The sequence below is a fragment of the Canis aureus genome, chromosome 20, assembly GCF_053574225.1.
Source record: "Canis aureus isolate CA01 chromosome 20, VMU_Caureus_v.1.0, whole genome shotgun sequence".
NCBI lineage: Eukaryota > Metazoa > Chordata > Mammalia > Carnivora > Canidae > Canis > Canis aureus.
The window spans coordinates 29,918,010-29,936,374 of NC_135630.1; the positions used below are offsets into that span (position 1 = coordinate 29,918,010).

Here is an 18,365-nt window from a genome sequence, read left to right on the forward strand (position 1 = left end):
TAATCCTATGGAAATGCTTGCAAATGTGATATGATTTATCTATAAAAGCCCAAACTTGATGTTCTGTATGTCCCAACAATAGGGGCTATTTTAACAAAGTATCACAAAGTGGGTGGCTTGTAACAAATTTATTGTCTGTGATCTGGAGGCTAAAAGTCTGGCTGGAATCAAGGTGTCAATAGGAGCATGCTCCCTTTGAAATGTGTAAGGGAATCCTTACGTGCCTCTTCTAGCTTCTAGTAGCTCCAAGCATTCCTTGGCTTATAGCAACATAGGTGGTATCTTCATATGGTGGTGTCCCTCTGTGTGTGTTTCCCTTTCTTATAAGGACACCAGTCATATTGGATTAGTGCCCACCCTAATGCCCTTATTTTAACTTGATTACCTCTGTAAAGACCCTGCTTCCATATAAGGTCACATTCTGAGGTACTGGAGATTAAGACTTCAAAATATTTTTTTTTTGGGGGGGGGGTGGAACAAACCCATTACAGTCTTGCCCTATGGCCCCTAAAAATTCACATCCTTCCCACATGCAAAATACATCCAGCCAATCCAACATCCCTGCAAGGTCTTCATCCTTCTAGCATCACCTCTAAGGCCAATAATTCATCTACACATCACCAACTCAAAATCCATCATTTAAGTCATCAAATCAGTTATAGGAAAGACCTGGGGTAAGATTTATGCTGGAGCAAGGTTCTTCTCCATCTGGGAACCTCTGAAACCAAACTAGTGATCTGCCTCTAGAGCACAATGGTGGGACAGGCAGAGGATGGACATTTCCATTCCAGAAGGGAGAGGTCAGAAGGAAAAAGGGGACATGGGTCCCAAGTAAGCTGGGCAAGTTCCACTAGATTTTGACACTTGAGAATGATCTTCCCAATTTCCATGCTCTGTTCTGAGGAGCCCACTGGGGTGGTGACATGCCCCCTCACAACCGAGGAGGTGGCCCAAAGACTTAGCAGACCTGCATCCTGGGCCTGTCCTTTCTGGGGGTCCTCTGAGCTGCCCTCAAATCATTCTTCCCTCTTTTTTTTTTTTTTTTAAAGACTTTATTTATTCATGAGAGACAGAGAGAGAGGCAGAGACACAGGCAGAGGGAGAAGCAGGCTCCATGCAGGGAGCCCAATGTGGGACTCAATCCCGGGACTCCAGGGTCAGCCCTGGGCTGAAGGCAGGCGCTAACCGCTGAGCCACCCAGGGATCCCCTCATTCTTCCCTCTTCTTGAAGGATAACATGTCTGCGGCTGAAGATTTCCTGCCTGCAGAATTGACTCATCCCATTTCTTTCCCCTTCCATGCCATCAGAGTTTCTGCTGAGATAGTTTACTGGATCCACAAATCATAAGCCTAATGTCTTTTAGCAGATGGTTGTCTAGCCACAGCCTTCGTGTTTTCTCTAGAGCATATTTTCTCATTATTTGAGAGATTGATAGGCTGAGAATTTTAGAAATCTTCAAATTCTAGTTCCTTCTTAATTCTTTCAATGTACCCTTTCACATTTTACTCTTTGCAGGCCACACCTTCAATCTTTGTTAAATATCCAACCTCATTGCTTCTAAGTTCTACTTTCCACCCAAAAGAACACAATGCAGCCAAGTTCTCTGCCACTTTATGACAAGGATGAACTTTCCTGTAGTTTTTTTTTTTTTAAAGACTTTATTTATTTATTCATGAGAGACAGAGAGAGAGGGGCAGAGACACAGGCAGAGGGAGAAACAGGCTCCATGCAGGGAGCCTGATGCAGGACTTGATCTTGGGTCTCCCGTATCATGCCCTGGGCTGAAGGCAGGTGCCAAACTGCTGAGCCACCCAGGCATCGCTTTCCTGTAGTTTCTAATTCATCTTCCTCATTTTCCTCTGAACCTCACCAGAATCACATTTAATGTCTGTGCTTCTATCAATAGGCAATCTATACTTTTCCTGCATCTCAAAATTCCCCCACCTATCCGTTACCCAAGTCTAAAGTCACTCCCACATTTTTATTTAGAAATATTTAAAATTGAAGTATAATTGACAAAATATGTTAGTTTCAGATGTACAGCATAGTAATTCAACAATTCTTTACAACATGTTCACCGTGATAAGTGTAGTTACCAGCAGATAGCAGAGTTACTACAGTGTCATTGACTATATTCCCTACTGACTTTTCATCCCTGGGACTTACTCATTTTATAACTGGAAATTTGTACTTCTTAATCCACTTCACCCATGTTGCTCATCCCTAACCCAACTCTGCTCTCAAAACCACTAGTTTGTTCTCTGTATTTATGAGTCCATTTCTGTTTTTGTTGGTTCATTTGGTTTTTGGATTCTGCATATAGGTAAAATCGTAAGGGGTTTGTCTTTTTCTGTCTGACTTCTTTCATTTAGCACCCCGTAGGTCACACAATACATATTTGGTATTGGTTATAGCACCACCTCACTTCCTGTGCCAAAATCTGTATTAGGGTTCTCCGGAGAGGCAAAACTCTTGTGCTGCAGAATTCTTTTTCCCTTGGGAAACCCCTCTGGGGTCTTCAGCTCAATGGATGTGGCCCACCCACATTATTGAAAATATTCTGCTTTACTTAAAGTCTACTGGTGGTAAATGTTAATTATATCTAAAAAAAAAAAAAAAAAAAAAAAACCAAAAAACCCCAAAACCCTTTAATAGCAACATCTAGCCAGATTGACACACAAAATGAACCATCACAAGGTTTGAGAAAATAAATTAGTGTATCCATACAATGGAACTCTTCACCATGTATTACTGACAGCAAATTACATCAGATGTATAGTATGATCCCACTTTTTGCTTAAAAATAGTTAGAAAAAAAGATCAGAAGGATATATATGTCATTCAAGTGTTGGAGTCCTGAGTGGTTATTATTTTTGCTTATATGTTAATTTTTTAACTTTTTTATTTTTTAAAAAATATTTTATTTATTTATTCATGAGACACACAGAGAGAGGCAGAGACATAGAGAGATAAGCAGGTTCCCTGCAGGGAGCCTGATGCAGGACTAGATCCCCGGACCTGGGATCACACCCTGAGCCAAAGGCAGAGGCTCAACTGCTGAGCCACCCAGGTGTCCCTAATTTTTAAACTTTTATGATAAATGTGGATGTTTTTGCCTATTACAAAATATTTCCCCCTGCTTTATTGAAATATAATTAACGTATTACGTTGTGTAAGCTTGAGGTATACAATCTGTTGAACTGATACACATATATTACATGATTACCACCATAGCATTATCCATCATAGCACATGATTTTCATTTTTTGGGGGTGAGAACATTATGATCTACCATCTGCGTGACTTTCAAGCATACAACACAGTATTATCAAGTATAGTCACTATCCTATAGATTAACTGGAAATGTTATTCCTTGACCAACAATTTCCTATTTCCTCTATCCCTCCCTCAGCCCCAGGTAACCACCACTCTATTTTCTGTTTCTAGGAGTTCAGATATTTTTCAGATTTCACTTATAAGTGATATCATATAGCACTTGTCTTTCTCCAACTGACTTCCCTTAGCATAATGCCCTCACAGTCCATCCATGTTTTTGCAAATGTCAGGATTTTCCTCTTTCTCACAGCTATTTCACATTTTACCTATTCATACATTGACAAACACTTAGGATATTTTCATATCTTGGCTATAGTGAATAATGCTGCAACAAACATGGAAGTGCAGATATTTCTTTGGGATGGTTTTCATTTCCTTAGGACATACTCAGAAGTGAAATTGCTGGATCATATGGTAGTTGTGTTTTTAATTTTTTGAGGAATCTCCATACTGTTTTCCATACTAGCTGCACCAATATATGTTCCCACCAACAGTACACCAGTATTCCCTTTTCTCCACAATCTTGCCAACATCTGTTGTATCTTATAGCCATTCTAACAGGTACGGAGTGATAGTTCACTGGGGTTTTGTTTTGCATTTCCTTGATGATTAGTAATGTTGAGCATCTTTTCATGTGTCAGTTGACCATTTGTCTTCTTTGGAAAAAAATATTCAGTTCTTCTGCCCATTTTTAATCGGATTATTCTTATGCTATTGAGTTTTTAAAATCTATTTGGGGATATTAACCCCTTATCAGATATATAGCTTGAAAATATTTCCTCTCATTTCATAAGTTCCCTTTTCATTTTATTTCTTTTGCTATGCAGAAACTTTTTAGTTTATTGTAGTCCCATTTATTTATTTTTGCCTTTGTTGCTTGTGCTTTTGGTATCACATCCAAAAAATTGTTGCCAAATGTCGACGAGTTTTTCCCCTATGTCTTTTTTTTGTTTTTAGTTTTATATGGTTTCAGATCTTACATTTAAAAGTCTTTAACCCATTTAGAGTTTTTTTGTGAGTAGTGTAATATAGGGGTCCGATTTCATTCTTCTGCATGTGGTTATCCAGTTTCTCCAAAACCATTTATTGGAGGGGTTATGCTTTCCCCACGGAGTATTCTTGTCAAATACTAGTTCACAAAATATTTTCTTAATTATGAAAATGTTAGATTAGCCATCCTTCCTCATAACCTCCTTCACTAAAATGAACAGATGTGTCAGTAAGAGCTTTAAAAAAGGTCCTATGTTTAACCCAGTATTTCCACTTCTCAGAACTTGTCTTGGGAAAATAACCCAAGGTATAGTTAAAGGTTTATATTTGATGATATTCATCACAGAACTATTTATATAATTGGATAAATTATAATTATTCCAATGCCCCCAAATTAGGGTTTGGCTAGTAAGTCATGATATTGTGATACCATCAAAAATTAAAGTCGTTAAACATTCATTCTAATCAAGGGTGAAAAAAGCTAAAGTTAGGAGGATGTAAAATCATATGTCCAAGTAATATCTTCTTGGTGTACAAACACCTATTCACAGAAAAAAAAAAGCCTGGAAGAAAATAAACCAAAATCTAAATAGCTAGGTGTGGCATTGTGATTTAAATAGCCTCCACAATGCTTTTCTCTGTTTTCCAAGATTTTTACGTGGCATGTAGTACTTTAATCAGATGGAAAAAAGCAAAGTGAAAGTCCAGTTTTAAAGGTACGGTTTCTCCACTTCTTGAGTGAAATTCATTTAGAGCAGGAACCAAAAAAAAAAAAAAAAAAAAAACCCCATCAATTTACTGAAAGCCATTTAGCTGAGAACTGATCTCTACACTGCAAACTCTGTGGCTGAATCTCAGTCTTCGATTTGCTCAGTTGATCAGCAGCATCTAATACAGCTGACCACTTCCTCTACCTTGAAATGCCATGAAATGGAAGCAGGACTTCCAGGTCTCTTCATTTCCCTCTCTCACTGACTGTTGACTTGTGTTGCCCCAGTTTCCTACCTTCCAGCCTCTGCACTGTGAAGCGTTCCCCAGACTTTTCCTTACCTACACCCATTCCCTAGGCAGCCTCCACCAGTACCATAGCTTCAGTACCACAGATATGTTGACAACTCCCAAACCTATATTTCTAGGTCCCTGAACTTCAGACTTCTATCCAACTGCCATCTTGACATTTTTTTAAAAAAGATTTTATTTATTTACTCATGAGAGACACAGAGAAAGAGGCAGAGACACAGGCAGAGGGAGAAAAAAGCTCCCTATGGGGAGCCCAATGCAGGACTCGATCTCAGGACCCCAGGATCACACCCTGAGCCTAAGGCAGATGCTCAACCACTAAGTCACCCAGGTGGACCCCGTCTTGACATTTTATCTGGAGGCAGAACCTGTAATAAAGTGATAAAATTTTAATGAAGTCACAAGGGTGGGACCCTAATCTGGAAAGGCTGGTGTCCTTATGTGAAAAGGAAGAGACACCAGAGTTCTTGTGAGTAGTGTAATATAGGGGTCCGATTTCATTCTTCTGCATGTGGTTATCCAGTTTCTTCAAAACCATTTACTGGAGGGGTTATGCTTCCCTTATCCCTACAGTGAAGACACACAAGAAAGCAAGAAGTCGGTAATCTGCAATACAGGAAGAGAGCAGGACTTAGATCTGGGACTTCCATCCTCCAGAATTATAGGAGAATAAATTTCTGTTGTTTGTCATACAGTCTGTGGCATTTTATTCTGGGACTTGGTAGACTAATGCAGCCACTCCAGTTCAGTATGTCCCAAACCACCCTTCAAACCTGTGCCTTCTTTAAGGTACATCATTTTTTCAGTTGCTGAAGCCAAAAATCTTAGTTATCCTTTACTCCTGTCTCTCACTTTCCAAACCCAGTCAGCAATTCCCACTCTATCTTCAAAATACATTCAGGCTGGAACCACTGTTCATCATCTTTATCCCTACCACCCTCATAAAGCCGGCCTTTCTCCACTAGAGAGCCGCCATCGCTGCCCTTGGCCTTGTGGAGGCTATCCTTGACACAGCAGCTACTGTGGGCTTTTTAATAGTGAATCAGATTTTCTCTGCTCAAAAGTCTCCAGCAGTTTTCTATTTTGTAATGAAGCCCAGAGTTTTGTGCATGGCCTACAAGGCTCTACATCAGTGGTTCTCAAACCTGGCCATCAGTATCGAGTGGAGGTCAAGGCTGTTGTGCCTCTAGAGTTTTGGGGTAGGGCTGGACACTTTGCTTTTGTGCCTCTCTCCTCAGTTTGAACGTTTCTGTTCCATGTTGATGCAACCAGGGGACCCCACTTTGAGAACCACCAACCTGCATGCTTGGTGCTGGGCGCTGGGTCTCGCCCCCTGCTCCTCGCAGCCACAAGCTCCCTCAGCTTCTTCCCATCGGACGCCCAGCCCGTGAGGTCCAGTCCTAGGCTCACACAGCTCCTCCCTGGGGATTTGCGGAGGACACTGGCTCCCTTTATCAGAACCTCTGCTTGAATCACGCCACCTGAGAGAGGCACTGCGGGGGCTCCCCGCCTGGACCGGCCCTGCCACTCTGGGCCGGCTTCGCTCCTCCTGGAGCTCCTCACGCTGCAACTGTTCATCGCCCCCATCTCTCTCAGAACTCGAGTTCCGGGAGGCCAGGGGCTCCACTTTGCTCAGTCCTACCCCAGCAGCTAAAGACAGCGCCTGCACGCTCATACTGATGATGCTCAACAGATATTTCAAGACCAGAGGAAAGAACGGGTGGGGGAGGGGCCCGAAGCCGAACACTCAGAAGGAACCTCAGCGGAGAGCTCGCTCGCGCCCGCCCGGACCCCGAGCCCGGAGGCGGGACTTCCTGCGCGCCTGCCGAAAGGGCTTCCGGTGCGCAGCGGAAGTGAGAGCCCTGAGAGCGGCCGCCGCCAAGACCCGGCGGCGCAGGCCGTGTGCCGCTACCGCTGCCATGGGCAAGAGAGACCGCGGTGAGACGTGGTGCGGGCGCCGTGGGGGCCGTCCCCGTCGGCCGGTGGCGTCGCGGCCCGGCTTCTCCGCGGCCGCCCACCCCGCCGCATCTCGCGGCCTGTGCACGCTGCCGCGACCGGCCGCGGGGCGGGGCGGGGCGATCCGGACCCCGGGTCGGGCCGGGTGGGAGGCCTCGCGGCGGGAGGACGCCGCGGGAGGACGCCGCGGCACGCAGCGGGCCCCGGGCTAGCAGGGCGTGGCGTCGGCGGAATGTGGTTGCTGCCAGGTTTCTGTCGGGCTCACTTCTGTGCCCGTGTCTGCAGATAAGAAGAAGTCCAAGAAGCGGCACTACGAGGATGAAGAAGAAGATGAAGACGACGTCCCCGGGAACGAGTCCCAGGAGGCGGTGCCCTCGGCGGCCGGGAAGCAGGTGGATGAGTCCGGCACCAAAGTGGATGAATACGGAGCCAAGGACTACAGGCTGCAGATGCCCCTGAAGGACGACCACAGCTCGAGGCCTCTCTGGGTGGTGAGCATGCCTCAGCGAGGGCAGGACTGAGAGGCTGTGGGCCCAAAACAAATGCGGCTACTGCTCCGCAGAGCTGCTTGGGAGAGAGTTTCTTGCATACTGTGTGGGGGGCCCGCGGTAGGAATGAGCAGGTGGGGCAGCACGTGCTGGCTGGACTTGGGCCCGTTCATCCCCAGCCATTCCTCTTACTCCTCTTCCTTCCACCTAGACCGCATGCGTGGAAATACTTTTTTATTCACCGGATAAATGCCGTTTATTATGTAATTTTTTAATTCCCCATTTAAAAAGTTAATAGAAACTTTGTATTTGCTAGGTACCACTTTTGCTCAACTTGAAGTAATTAACACTCTACATTCTTTTGAAACCTGGCCAGAAGGTACATTGAGGGTAGCCCATCTGGTGGGCTTTCCCTGCGAAGAAAACGAGGAAGCAGCTCCTGACTTTGGAAACCTGTTCTAGTCTCTGCATTTCTTGTTTCTGGTTAAAGTAACAGGTTTCACAGTTGGCTGAAGCAGTGCTTACACAAACATCCCTGGTGTTTAAGATCACTTTTGGGGCAGCTTGTCCTTTCTGAATAGTGCTCTGGGAAAGAGTCTAATAGTCTCTACAACTCATTAATTTCTTTGCCTCTTGTGTCCATTTGGTGTTTCTTAGGCTCCTGATGGCCACATCTTCTTGGAAGCCTTCTCTCCAGTTTACAAATATGCTCAAGACTTCCTGGTGGCGATTGCAGAACCAGTGTGCCGACCAACCCATGTGCATGAATACAAATTAACGGCCTACTCCCTGTATGCAGCTGTCAGTGTTGGGTTGCAAACTAGTGACATCACTGAGTACCTCAGGAAGCTCAGCAAGACGGGTGTCCCTGATGGAATTATTCAGTTTATTAAGGCAAGTGGGGGCTAAGGCCAGCTCTTTTGCCTTCCTTGTTAATGCAGTAATAGTGGGCACAGATGCTACACGTTGTCAGCCTATGGCAGGTGTGAAAATGCCATGTGGTCAGCACACCTAACTGATTACCCCAGCTGCTCCTCCTCTGGATCCAGCTTGGTATGCTTGCTGAGGCCACCCTTCCCATGAGCTGCTCCAATACAGTGGATACTAACACACTTAGGATACTAATTCAGCCCTTCTGGCCAGGACTATTTGGGAATGCAACCAAAAGTGGATGGTGTTTTGGACTGAATTGTGTCCCCTCCAAAATTCAGATGCTGAAGCTGTGACCCCTGACACAACTGTATTTGGAATGAGGACGTAATTAAGGTTAAATGAGGTCATAAGAGTGGGGCCCTGATCCAGTAGGATGAGCATCCTTTTAAGAAGAGTTAGCCAGAAAGCTCATGTGGTCTGTTTCTCTTTGTGCACAAGGAAGAGGTCATGTGAGCACGTGGTGAAAGGGTAGCCAGGAAGAGAGCTTTAACTAGAAACTAATCACTGGCAACTTGATCACGGACTTCTAGAAATGTTTCTGTTGTTAAATCACCCAGTCTATGGTGTTCTGTATGGCAACTGAGTAGACTAATTATAACTGGTAGACTATCTCAGGCTGAATGCCTATATGGGATCAATGGCTAACAGTTTCTGTTTGGGAATGTGGAAAAGAACTTCCAAATGTTGAAGTGCATAAGGTTCCATATGAAGAGCAGTTGAACACGCTTGGGTTTGTCCTGAGAGATGGGCGAATGCCATTCAGAAGAGATAGACAGGGACTTTTGTTGCCCTTGGCTGATCTAAAGGGAGTTGGATTCAGACCCCCAAACCTAGAGTGGCAGGCAAGTGCCACAGGCATCCGGCACACTAATGTATCCAAACTCAGAGAAGCTGACAGGAGCCCTGGTGAGAATCTTCTCTTGTGCTGTGGGGAGGGTACCCAGGGAGAAGGGCTTGCACCTTGCTGGGAAGAACCCTGCATCAGCACACTAGCTGTGCTCAGTGTTGGCTGTGAGCTGCCTGCAGGAGTATAGATACAATGCAGTAGTCGATCCAGAAGGGAAGCAGCAGGGGCAGCCTGAGATCTGAGAGTTTTCTTTTCTTTTCTTTTCTTTTCTTTTCTTTTCTTTTCTTTTCTTTTCTTTCTTTTCTTTTCTTTCTTTTCTTTTCTTTCTTTCTTCTTTCTTTCTTTTCTTTTCTTTTTTCTTTTTCTTTTCTTTTTCTCTTTCTCTTTCTTTCTTTCTCTTTCCTTTTCTTTCTTTCTTTCTTTCTTTCTTTCTTTCTTTCTTTCTTTCTTTCTTTCTTTCTTTCTCCTTTCCTTTCCTTTCCTTTCCTTTCCTTTCCTTTCCTTTCTTTCCTTTCCTTCCTTTCTTTCTTCCTTCCTTTCTTTCCTTCCTTCTTTTCTTTTTCTTCTTTTCTTTTCTTTCCCCTTTCCTTTCCTTTCCTTTCCTTCCTTTCTCCTTTCTTTTTTTTTTTAAGAGTTTATTTATTCATGAGAGAGAGAGGCGCAGACATGGGCAGAGGGAGAAGCGGGCTCTCTGCAGGGAGCCCGATGCAGGACTTGATCCCTGAACCCCGGGATCATGCCCTGGGCCAAAGGCTGACACTCAGCCACTGAGCCACCCAAGCGTCTTGAGAGGTCAGTTTCTATGGCTACCACACAACTTCTGCTGCATTCCATCCTAAAGATTGTTGGGAACCAGGAAGATTTTAGCTGTATTCTCTTCTGTCAAGAAGCTTACATTCCAGTTAGGGAAATAGGAACATTGGTGGGGAGGCCAGGAGGCTTTGCATTTAATTTATGCAGCAGTTACTGAACACTTAACTCTGCCAGCTTCATGCTGGGAACTGTAGTAATGCTGGTGCCACTGGATGAACCACTGGATTAGGATGGGGCCTGTGGGAATGGAGAAGAAAAGGGAAAGGAAAATAAAGATTTTACGTAGCATTTTATAAATTAAGGCATGTGGGGCACATTGGTTAAGTGTCAGATGGTTAAGCAACTGCCTTCGGCTCAGGTCATGATCCCAGGGTCCTTGGATCAAGCACCACATCGGGCTCCCTGCTTCGTGGGGAGCCTGCTTCTCCCTCTTCCTCTGCCCGCTGCTTCTCCTGCTTGCCCTCTCTATGTCAAATAAAAATCTTAAAAAAAAAAAAAAAAAAATCAAGGCATCATGCATCAGAAAGAGCCAGGCAAGAGCAAGGTTTTACTCTCAAAAGTAGAGATTAATAAGGAAAAGCTCAATTGAGGCAGACCTGCTCTCTTTAGGATTCACACTGGGCTTTCCTAAAGTAAAATGAACTCTTTGCTTCAGTAGTAAGTAGTAAGACCTGCCCAGTGATGAATGTATCCCAAGTGAGTGATGTATTGCTAATTGTGCCTGTTTGATGTTGCTCCTTTCAGTTGTGTACTGTCAGCTATGGAAAAGTCAAGCTGGTCCTGAAGCACAACAGGTAAAGGGTTCTGTGACAGCAACCCCCCCGACGCCCCCCCACGCCCAGCACTTCCACCCTGTGCAGACTGGGTGGCAAGGAGCTAACTCTGTGGACCGTTTGTCTGCACTAGCACCCGCTCCCCTGAGTAAGAGGATAAAAAGAATAAGCAAAGCAAAGTGACCAAAACCAGGAATTCGTTCACTCACCACTGTGCTCCCCTCTAGCAGTAGAGCTGGGGCTCAGACCTGTCCTTATTTGACTTTAAAGCAGGGCTTTGCTCACACCCTCATTTTGTTATATCTTGGCCAGTAGCTCATAGCTCAGATTTGGCTAAGGGTGTGGGAGAGTCTAGAGTGGAGAGAGGCACAAAGCCACTATTTCCAGACCATCTGATCAGATGAGCAACAGAACCTTCTGGAAATGTATGCTGGTTAGTAGTCACCTCCTTCCTTCCCTCTTGCAGGTACTTTGTTGAAAGCTCCCACCCTGATGTCATCCAGCATCTTCTACAGGATCCAGTGATCCGGGAATGCCGCCTGCGGAACTCTGAGGGGGAGGCTACCGAGCTCATCACAGAGACCTTCATGAGCAAGTCTGCTGTATGTGGGCTCCTGGGTCACCCTTGGGGGTGGGAGCATTTGGAATGTCAGTTCTCTTAGGGGTGATTAGTTAAGCACTTGCAACCTTGGGACCCCATGATCTTCTTACAACTGCAGTTCCCCTTAACAACTTTGGCGCTTGCCTGGTAGCAGGAGGGTTCATACAGAGATCTAGGTCCTAACTTTCTATTACAGATTGCTAAGACTGCTGAAGGCAGTGGTGGGCCTTCTACTTCCCGGGTGACAGACCCACAGGGTAAATCTGACATCCCCACAGACCTGTTTGACTTTTATGAACAAATGGACAAGGATGAAGAAGAAGAGGAAGAGACCCAGACAGTATCTTTTGAAGTCAAGCAGGTTAGTGAAGGTACCCCTGCCTAAGCTGGCCCAGCCCTGCATGAACTCTGCAATCTGTGTGCCAGGAAGGGGTTCCCGTCTGTCCTGTATTGCTTTCTCCTTTTTGGTGTTTGTGGACTATAGCGTCGTTCATCCTAATGGATTTAGATCTGCGTGTCCTGTTCCTTAGGCTGGTGGGGCAGTCTGCACGAGTTCCTAGGAAAATGTAGGAAGTGGCCTCTTGGATTTATGTACATTTGATTTTTATTTATTTATTTTAAAAATATTTATTTATTTATTTATTTATTTATTTATTTATTTATTTATTTATTCATTCATGAGAGACAGAGAGAGGCAGAGACGTAGAAAGACGGAAAAGCAGGCTCCTCACAAGGAGCCCAATGTGGGACTCGATCCCCTGACCTGGGATCACTCCCTGAGCCTAAGGTAGATGCTTAGTTGCTGAGCTACCCAGGCGTCCAAGATTATGTACAGTTTATAAGCATCCTTTGGACCTAAGATCATAAAACCTCTTTCATGCTCACTCCTTAGGAAATGATTGAGGAACTCCAGAAACGTTGCATCCACTTGGAGTATCCTCTGTTGGCAGAATATGACTTCCGGAATGATTCTGTTAACCCCGATATCAACATTGACCTGAAACCCACAGCTGTCCTTAGACCTTACCAGGAGAAGAGCTTGCGGAAGATGTTTGGGAACGGACGTGCCCGTTCAGGGGTCATTGTCCTTCCTTGTGGTAAGTGACACCTGAATGAAGAAGGTGGTCAGGCTCTTTAACTCGATGTGCCAGCTTCCCCTCACTCTCTTTTGTGTGCTTTTCTCCAAATCATACCTGGCCAGGGAACAGCCAAGGTCAGATGACTCCCTGATTCAGAACTTAAATATTTGAGTGCCTGCTGTGTGCAGGACTCTGACCTCAGCAGTGAAGATACATCAGTGGGTAGAACAACCCTTCTGACATCATGGAGTGCGCTTTTGTGGTGGAGACAGGTGGTCAATCAACTAAGCGATGTGTCAGATCTTGGGCCCTGGAGAAGAGGGCAGGTTTTGGGGTTAGATGGTGATGTGGGGAAGGTGCTATTTTGCATCCTGGGGTTAGGGTTTCAATCTTTGCAGCCTTGTGAGTTGTGTATATATGGAGACTTCCTAGCATAGAAACTATGTTCCTGGATGTATGTCCAAAAAAAGGGCAGTACAGCCCCCTTGGCACCTGTCTGATACTATTTGTCCTAAGTCATGTCCGGTCCTGGCCGGAGTTCCTGGCCAGAGGTCATAACAGATTCACCTGGGGGCCCTACAGGTTCCTTTTTGTTTTTTTTTTTTAATCACCCGGGTGATTTTGATGCACATGCCCTGTAAAGGAGGAATTGCTGTTTTTATTTTTTATTTTTATTTTTTTTAAGATTTTATTTATTCATGAGATACAGAGACACAGGCTCCATGCAGACTCCAGGGACTCCAGGATCACTCCCTGGGCCGAAGTCAGGCGCCAAACTGCTGAAATATTTTATTTATTTATTCATGAGAGACACACACACACAGGCAGAGGGAGAAGCAGGCTCCATGCAGGGAGCCCAATGCGGGAATTGATCCCCGGACTCCAGGATCACGCCCTGGGCTGAAGGTGGCGCTAAGCCACTGAGCCACCTGGGCTGCCCGAATTGCTGTTTTTAAAGGAAGAGCTTGACTTTTATCTTGATATTCAAACGGTGGATGATAGTAAACTTGGCAGCCCTGGAATGTTGCTTCTGTGCCAGTAGTGTCTGCTTTTCCTGTATTCCTGAGTTCTTAGTCCAGCATGCCATGCAACCATCGAGGCTGCCTTGTACTGAGTCCTCCTCTGTGTGGCCCATCTGCCCCAGCAGTGCCACCTCCCCATGGCTTGGGCAGGTTATCCTCAGCTTTTGTTCAAAATGGCAACAATAGGAATGTCTCTTATGTCAGGTTTGTTTTGAGATTTCAGCATTTGAACAGAATTCATGAAAAATGATACAGTAGGGCCCAGTGCTTGTCTCTCTTGATTCTCATGTTTGTGCATGAGCTGGGCAGGACTCCTTTTTACAAAAAGGGAAAACAGAGGCTCTGGAGCAATAGGTGCCCCTCAACATTAGTCGTGAGGATCAAGGAGTTTTCCCAGATTTGTGTGTGGATGAAGCCAGTCTGTCTGTATCCATTGCAACCTGGCCTTGGACATCATTGCCATTTGGTTTCACATAGGTGCTGGGAAGTCCCTGGTTGGCGTGACAGCTGCATGCACTGTGAGAAAGCGCTGTCTGGTGCTGGGCAACTCTGCTGTGTCTGTGGAACAGTGGAAAGCCCAGTTCAAAATGTGGTCCACCATTGACGACAGCCAGATCTGCCGTTTCACCTCTGATGCCAAGGACAAGCCCATAGGCTGCTCCATTGCCATTAGCACCTACTCCATGCTGGGCCACACCACCAAAAGGTCCTGGGAGGCTGAGCGTGTCATGGAGTGGCTCAAAACTCAGGAGTGGGGCCTCATGATCCTGGATGAAGTACACACCATACCAGGTGAGCAGGCGGAGAGCTGAGCCGCCCACTCCTCGCAGAGACAGAAAATGATTTCCCCTTGTTGGGTTGAGGGAAGGCCTGCTGTGTAGTACATTGGTCTTGCTAGAAAGGCTTGGTGGGTAGATTTTTTAAATAAGAGGTGGGGGTGAGGGTGAGGGTAGGTTAGGTGGTGGATAGGTGTATCCCTTCACAGCTTCCTTAATTATGGGTCTGGAGTAGTCATTCAGAAAATGGTATTTCCCTCCTTCCTCCATGTTTACTGTTGCAGCTCAGCTTCCCCTTAACCCACTGGTTTGTGATGCTATGAAAACTGGGCCAGGAGCACTGAAATCCTTGCTATAGTGGTGTTTGTTTTATTTGAAACCCAAAGTATTTCTTCTTAATGTATTATAAGAATCCTACTTCTCCAGGTGTTTCAAGTAGTCTTTTATTTTTTTAAAGAATAGCTATAGTGATAAACTATCTGCTAATAAAATCCACCCATTGTAAATGTACAATTCAAGATTTTTAGTTAATTTGTGGACTTCTGCAGCTATCACCATGACCCAGTTTTACTTTTTTTTTTTTTAAAGATTTTTATTTATTTATTCATGAGAGATACAGAGAGAGAGAGAGAGAAGCAGAGACACAGGCAGAGGCAGAAGCAGGCTCCATGAAGGGAGCCCGATGTGGGACTCAATCCCAGGACTCCAGGATCATGCCCTGGGCCAAAGGCAGGTGCTAAACCGCTGAGCCACCCAGGGATCCCCATGACCCAGTTTTAGAACCTCTCCCTCACTCCTTTACAGTAAGTGCTTTGATCCCTAACCCCAGGGACCATTGAAGTACTTTTTGTCTCTCTAGATTTGTTTTTTCTGAAAATATCTTATTAACAGAATCATATATTGTATATGTGCCTGCTTTACTTCGCATGATGATGTGTCCATATTATAATGTGTATTGATAGTGTCTTCCCTTTTATTGCTGAGTAGTATTCCAGGCAAATCTTTTTTGATAAAACAAATGAAGGGGGAGCCCTAACAAATTAAGAAGTGTAAATTAGAGATTTCTCTGAATGAAATGGAATCAGAGGCATTTTCACATAGAATATTCGAGATATGGCCAAAGTGGTGCTCAAATCTATTCTTTTCAGTGTAATGAGAGTCCCTCCAGCACTCCTGGATGTCTAGAGAGAACTAGAGAAATTCACAGCAAGCCAGGTGGGAATCAGGGGTCTTTTAGGTTGAAGGAATGGTATTTGTCCTGAGGTAGGAGGGTACTTGCCATGGTCTGACAGCAGGAAAGTGGCCATGTGGTGGGAGGGCGGACATAGGAGAGAGCGAGAGAGCAGTCACAGCCAAGGTTAGCGAGGAGCAGGAAGGGTAAAATGGGGGCCAGATGCCATAGGACCTCAGAGGTCACTGGAGAGGCTTTGGCCTGTACTGGGAGCCAGAGGGAAGCCATTTGAGGGATTTGAACAGAGAATGACATGTTCTGATCATGGCTATAAAAATACCACCCTGGCTGCTGTGCAGAGAATAGACTGAAGGAGGCAAGGGTAGAAGCAGCTGGATGGGTCCCAACAGGAGTAAGAATAAAGGTCATCTACTTCTGGATGTGTTGTGAGGGTGAAGCTGATAGGCTGGATGTGGGCTCTGAGAAAGAGAAATCGGGGATGACTGTAAGGTTTTTAGCTTGAGTAATTGGAAGGATGGAGTGGCTATCAATTGAGATGTTGAAAGCCATAGAAGGAGCAGGTTTGAAGAGTACTAATCAGGAGTAGGCTTTAGATACTTCCATTTGATTGCCAGTTAGACATTCTGGCAGTGACAAAGATGTTAGAAAATGGGCAAAAGACAAGAATAGACATTTTACCAAAGAGAATGTATGTACAGATGCCAAGAAGCATTTGAAGAGATGTTTCACATCATTAGTCTTGAGGGAAATGCAAATTAATATCATGAGATGAGATGCCACTATACACCCATCACAGAGGCTACAATGAAAAATACTGACAATAATGAGTACTGATGAGAGGACAGAGCAGCTGGCATACACCACCAGAGGAATTGCAAAATGATCAGTCACTGTGGAAAAGTTGGGCAGTTTCTTAGAAAATTGCCATATGACTCAGCAGGCCCACCCCTGGGCATCCATCCTAGAGGATGAACACTCAGGTTCACACAGAAAGTTGTTCCTGAATGTTTATAGCAGCTCTAGTCAGAGTCTTCAAAACCTGGGAACAACCAAAATGCCCAGCAGTGGGTGACCGGATAGATAAACTGGTACGTCCCTCCCCTGGAACGCTACTCAGCCATGAAACGGAACACATGGTTGCTGCGCACAACACCTTACATAAACTTCCAGAGATATGTGCTGAGTGAAATCAGCCCATCCTGGAAGGTTACAGAGTGTATGGTACCTTTAAAAACTGTAGTGATGGAGAGCAGATCAGCGTGTGCCAGGGGTTGAGGAGGGGGTGACTGTAAAGGGAGAGCATGAGGGAGTGTTTTGGGGTAATGAATGCATTGGTCCATATTCTGGTTATGGTGGTGGTGACACAAATCTATACATGTGTTAAAATTTATAGAACCAATCCCACCTACCCACCCACCCCACCCCACCCCACTCCACTCCCCAGCAAAAGTCAGTTTTACTGTGTTTGATTTTAAAAACTTAAAAAAAAAAAAAAATAAGGAGCAGGGGGTAATATTGGGTCTGATTGTATTGGAAATTGGTGACCTAGAGAATCACATCCTGTGAATGAGTTTGGGATTGCGGCTTAGTTGGAGGCTGTGTTTGAAACTTGGGAAAACTTGAGGCTTTCTGCTTGAGTGTGTATTTAGTTTATGCTGATGTCCCTCTGTAGCCTCGGTCCTGGGGCCCACAGGGCAGCAGCCAGGCCTGGGCTTGGTTGTGTGGCAATGAGGAAGCAGACAGGTACCCCCACAGAATTTCATGCTTGCCCTGGGTGTCTGTACGTGTCTCTTTCTTCCCTGGTTCACTGAGCCACTTTGTCTCTGACTGGGTAGGAGAGTAAAACCAAACAGCTGTTAAAGAATTCGGAGTTCAGTCTCATGAGCCCTTTGGCCTGGCCATGCCCACTAGGCCAGAAAGCCAGTGCTAAAGAAGGGAATTCTAATAAATCACAGTACGTTTCTTGATTGTTAAATATCTCCCATGTTGAATTAGATAGAATGATAAACCTTTGAGACCTATCGCAAAAGGTAAAAAGATTGCTGTGTTGTTTCATACATCTTCCAAAAGGACTCCTGTTGGGTCACTATATCAGTAAGGAATTTGCAACTGCAGGACTTGCATATAGAGTGCTTAGTGCATGCAAGACACTGCCGATTTCATTATTTCAGCAAGTATTCATTAAGAATCCACTAAGTATCAGATGCTGTGCTTGGACTGGAGATAAAGTGGGAGGGACAAAGAATCCCTCAAATGTCAAATGACAACTGACATAACATACAGTGAAACAAGCCATACCCACAAAATGTGTATTGTGATTTTTTAAAAAAGATTTATTTATGTATTTATTCATGATAGACAGAGAGAGAGAGAGGCAGAGACACAGGAGGAGGGAGAAGCAGGCTCCATGCTGGGAGCCAGACACGCGACTGGATCCCGGGACTCCAGGGTTGCGCCCGGGGTCAAAGGCAGGTGCTAAACCACTGAGCCACCCAGGGATCCCCCTATTGTGATTCTTTTTATATAAAGTTTGGATGA

At 45.0% G+C, this 18,365-nt stretch overlaps 1 protein-coding gene and 1 long non-coding RNA gene across 9 annotated transcripts in view; one reads left to right on the forward strand and one right to left on the reverse strand.

Moving 5' to 3' along the window:
• Nucleotides 1-5,716: 5,716 nt before the first annotated feature.
• On the reverse strand, nucleotides 5,717-7,276 carry LOC144291644 (uncharacterized). Its single transcript, XR_013359007.1, has 2 exons — nucleotides 6,646-7,276; nucleotides 5,717-5,914 (listed from the first exon to the last, which is right to left on the reverse strand). It is a non-coding gene; the product is annotated as an uncharacterized LOC144291644 (long non-coding RNA).
• ERCC3 (ERCC excision repair 3, TFIIH core complex helicase subunit) overlaps nucleotides 7,135-18,365 on the forward strand; it is a 56,791-nt gene continuing 45,560 nt past the window's right edge. For all 8 annotated transcript variants that reach the window (XR_013359003.1, XR_013359004.1, XR_013359006.1 and 5 more), the window contains exons 1-8: nucleotides 7,135-7,285; nucleotides 7,589-7,794; nucleotides 8,449-8,685; nucleotides 11,129-11,178; nucleotides 11,624-11,759; nucleotides 11,955-12,119; nucleotides 12,651-12,855; nucleotides 14,337-14,651. Coding sequence is in view for 4 of the 8 variants with exons in the window: in XM_077861284.1 (XP_077717410.1) it covers nucleotides 7,267-7,285; nucleotides 7,589-7,794; nucleotides 8,449-8,685; nucleotides 11,129-11,178; nucleotides 11,624-11,759; nucleotides 11,955-12,119; nucleotides 12,651-12,855; nucleotides 14,337-14,651 (1,333 nt within the window). In the remaining 4 variants the exon portion in view is untranslated. The remainder of the gene's footprint in view (nucleotides 7,286-7,588; nucleotides 7,795-8,448; nucleotides 8,686-11,128; nucleotides 11,179-11,623; nucleotides 11,760-11,954; nucleotides 12,120-12,650; nucleotides 12,856-14,336; nucleotides 14,652-18,365) is intronic.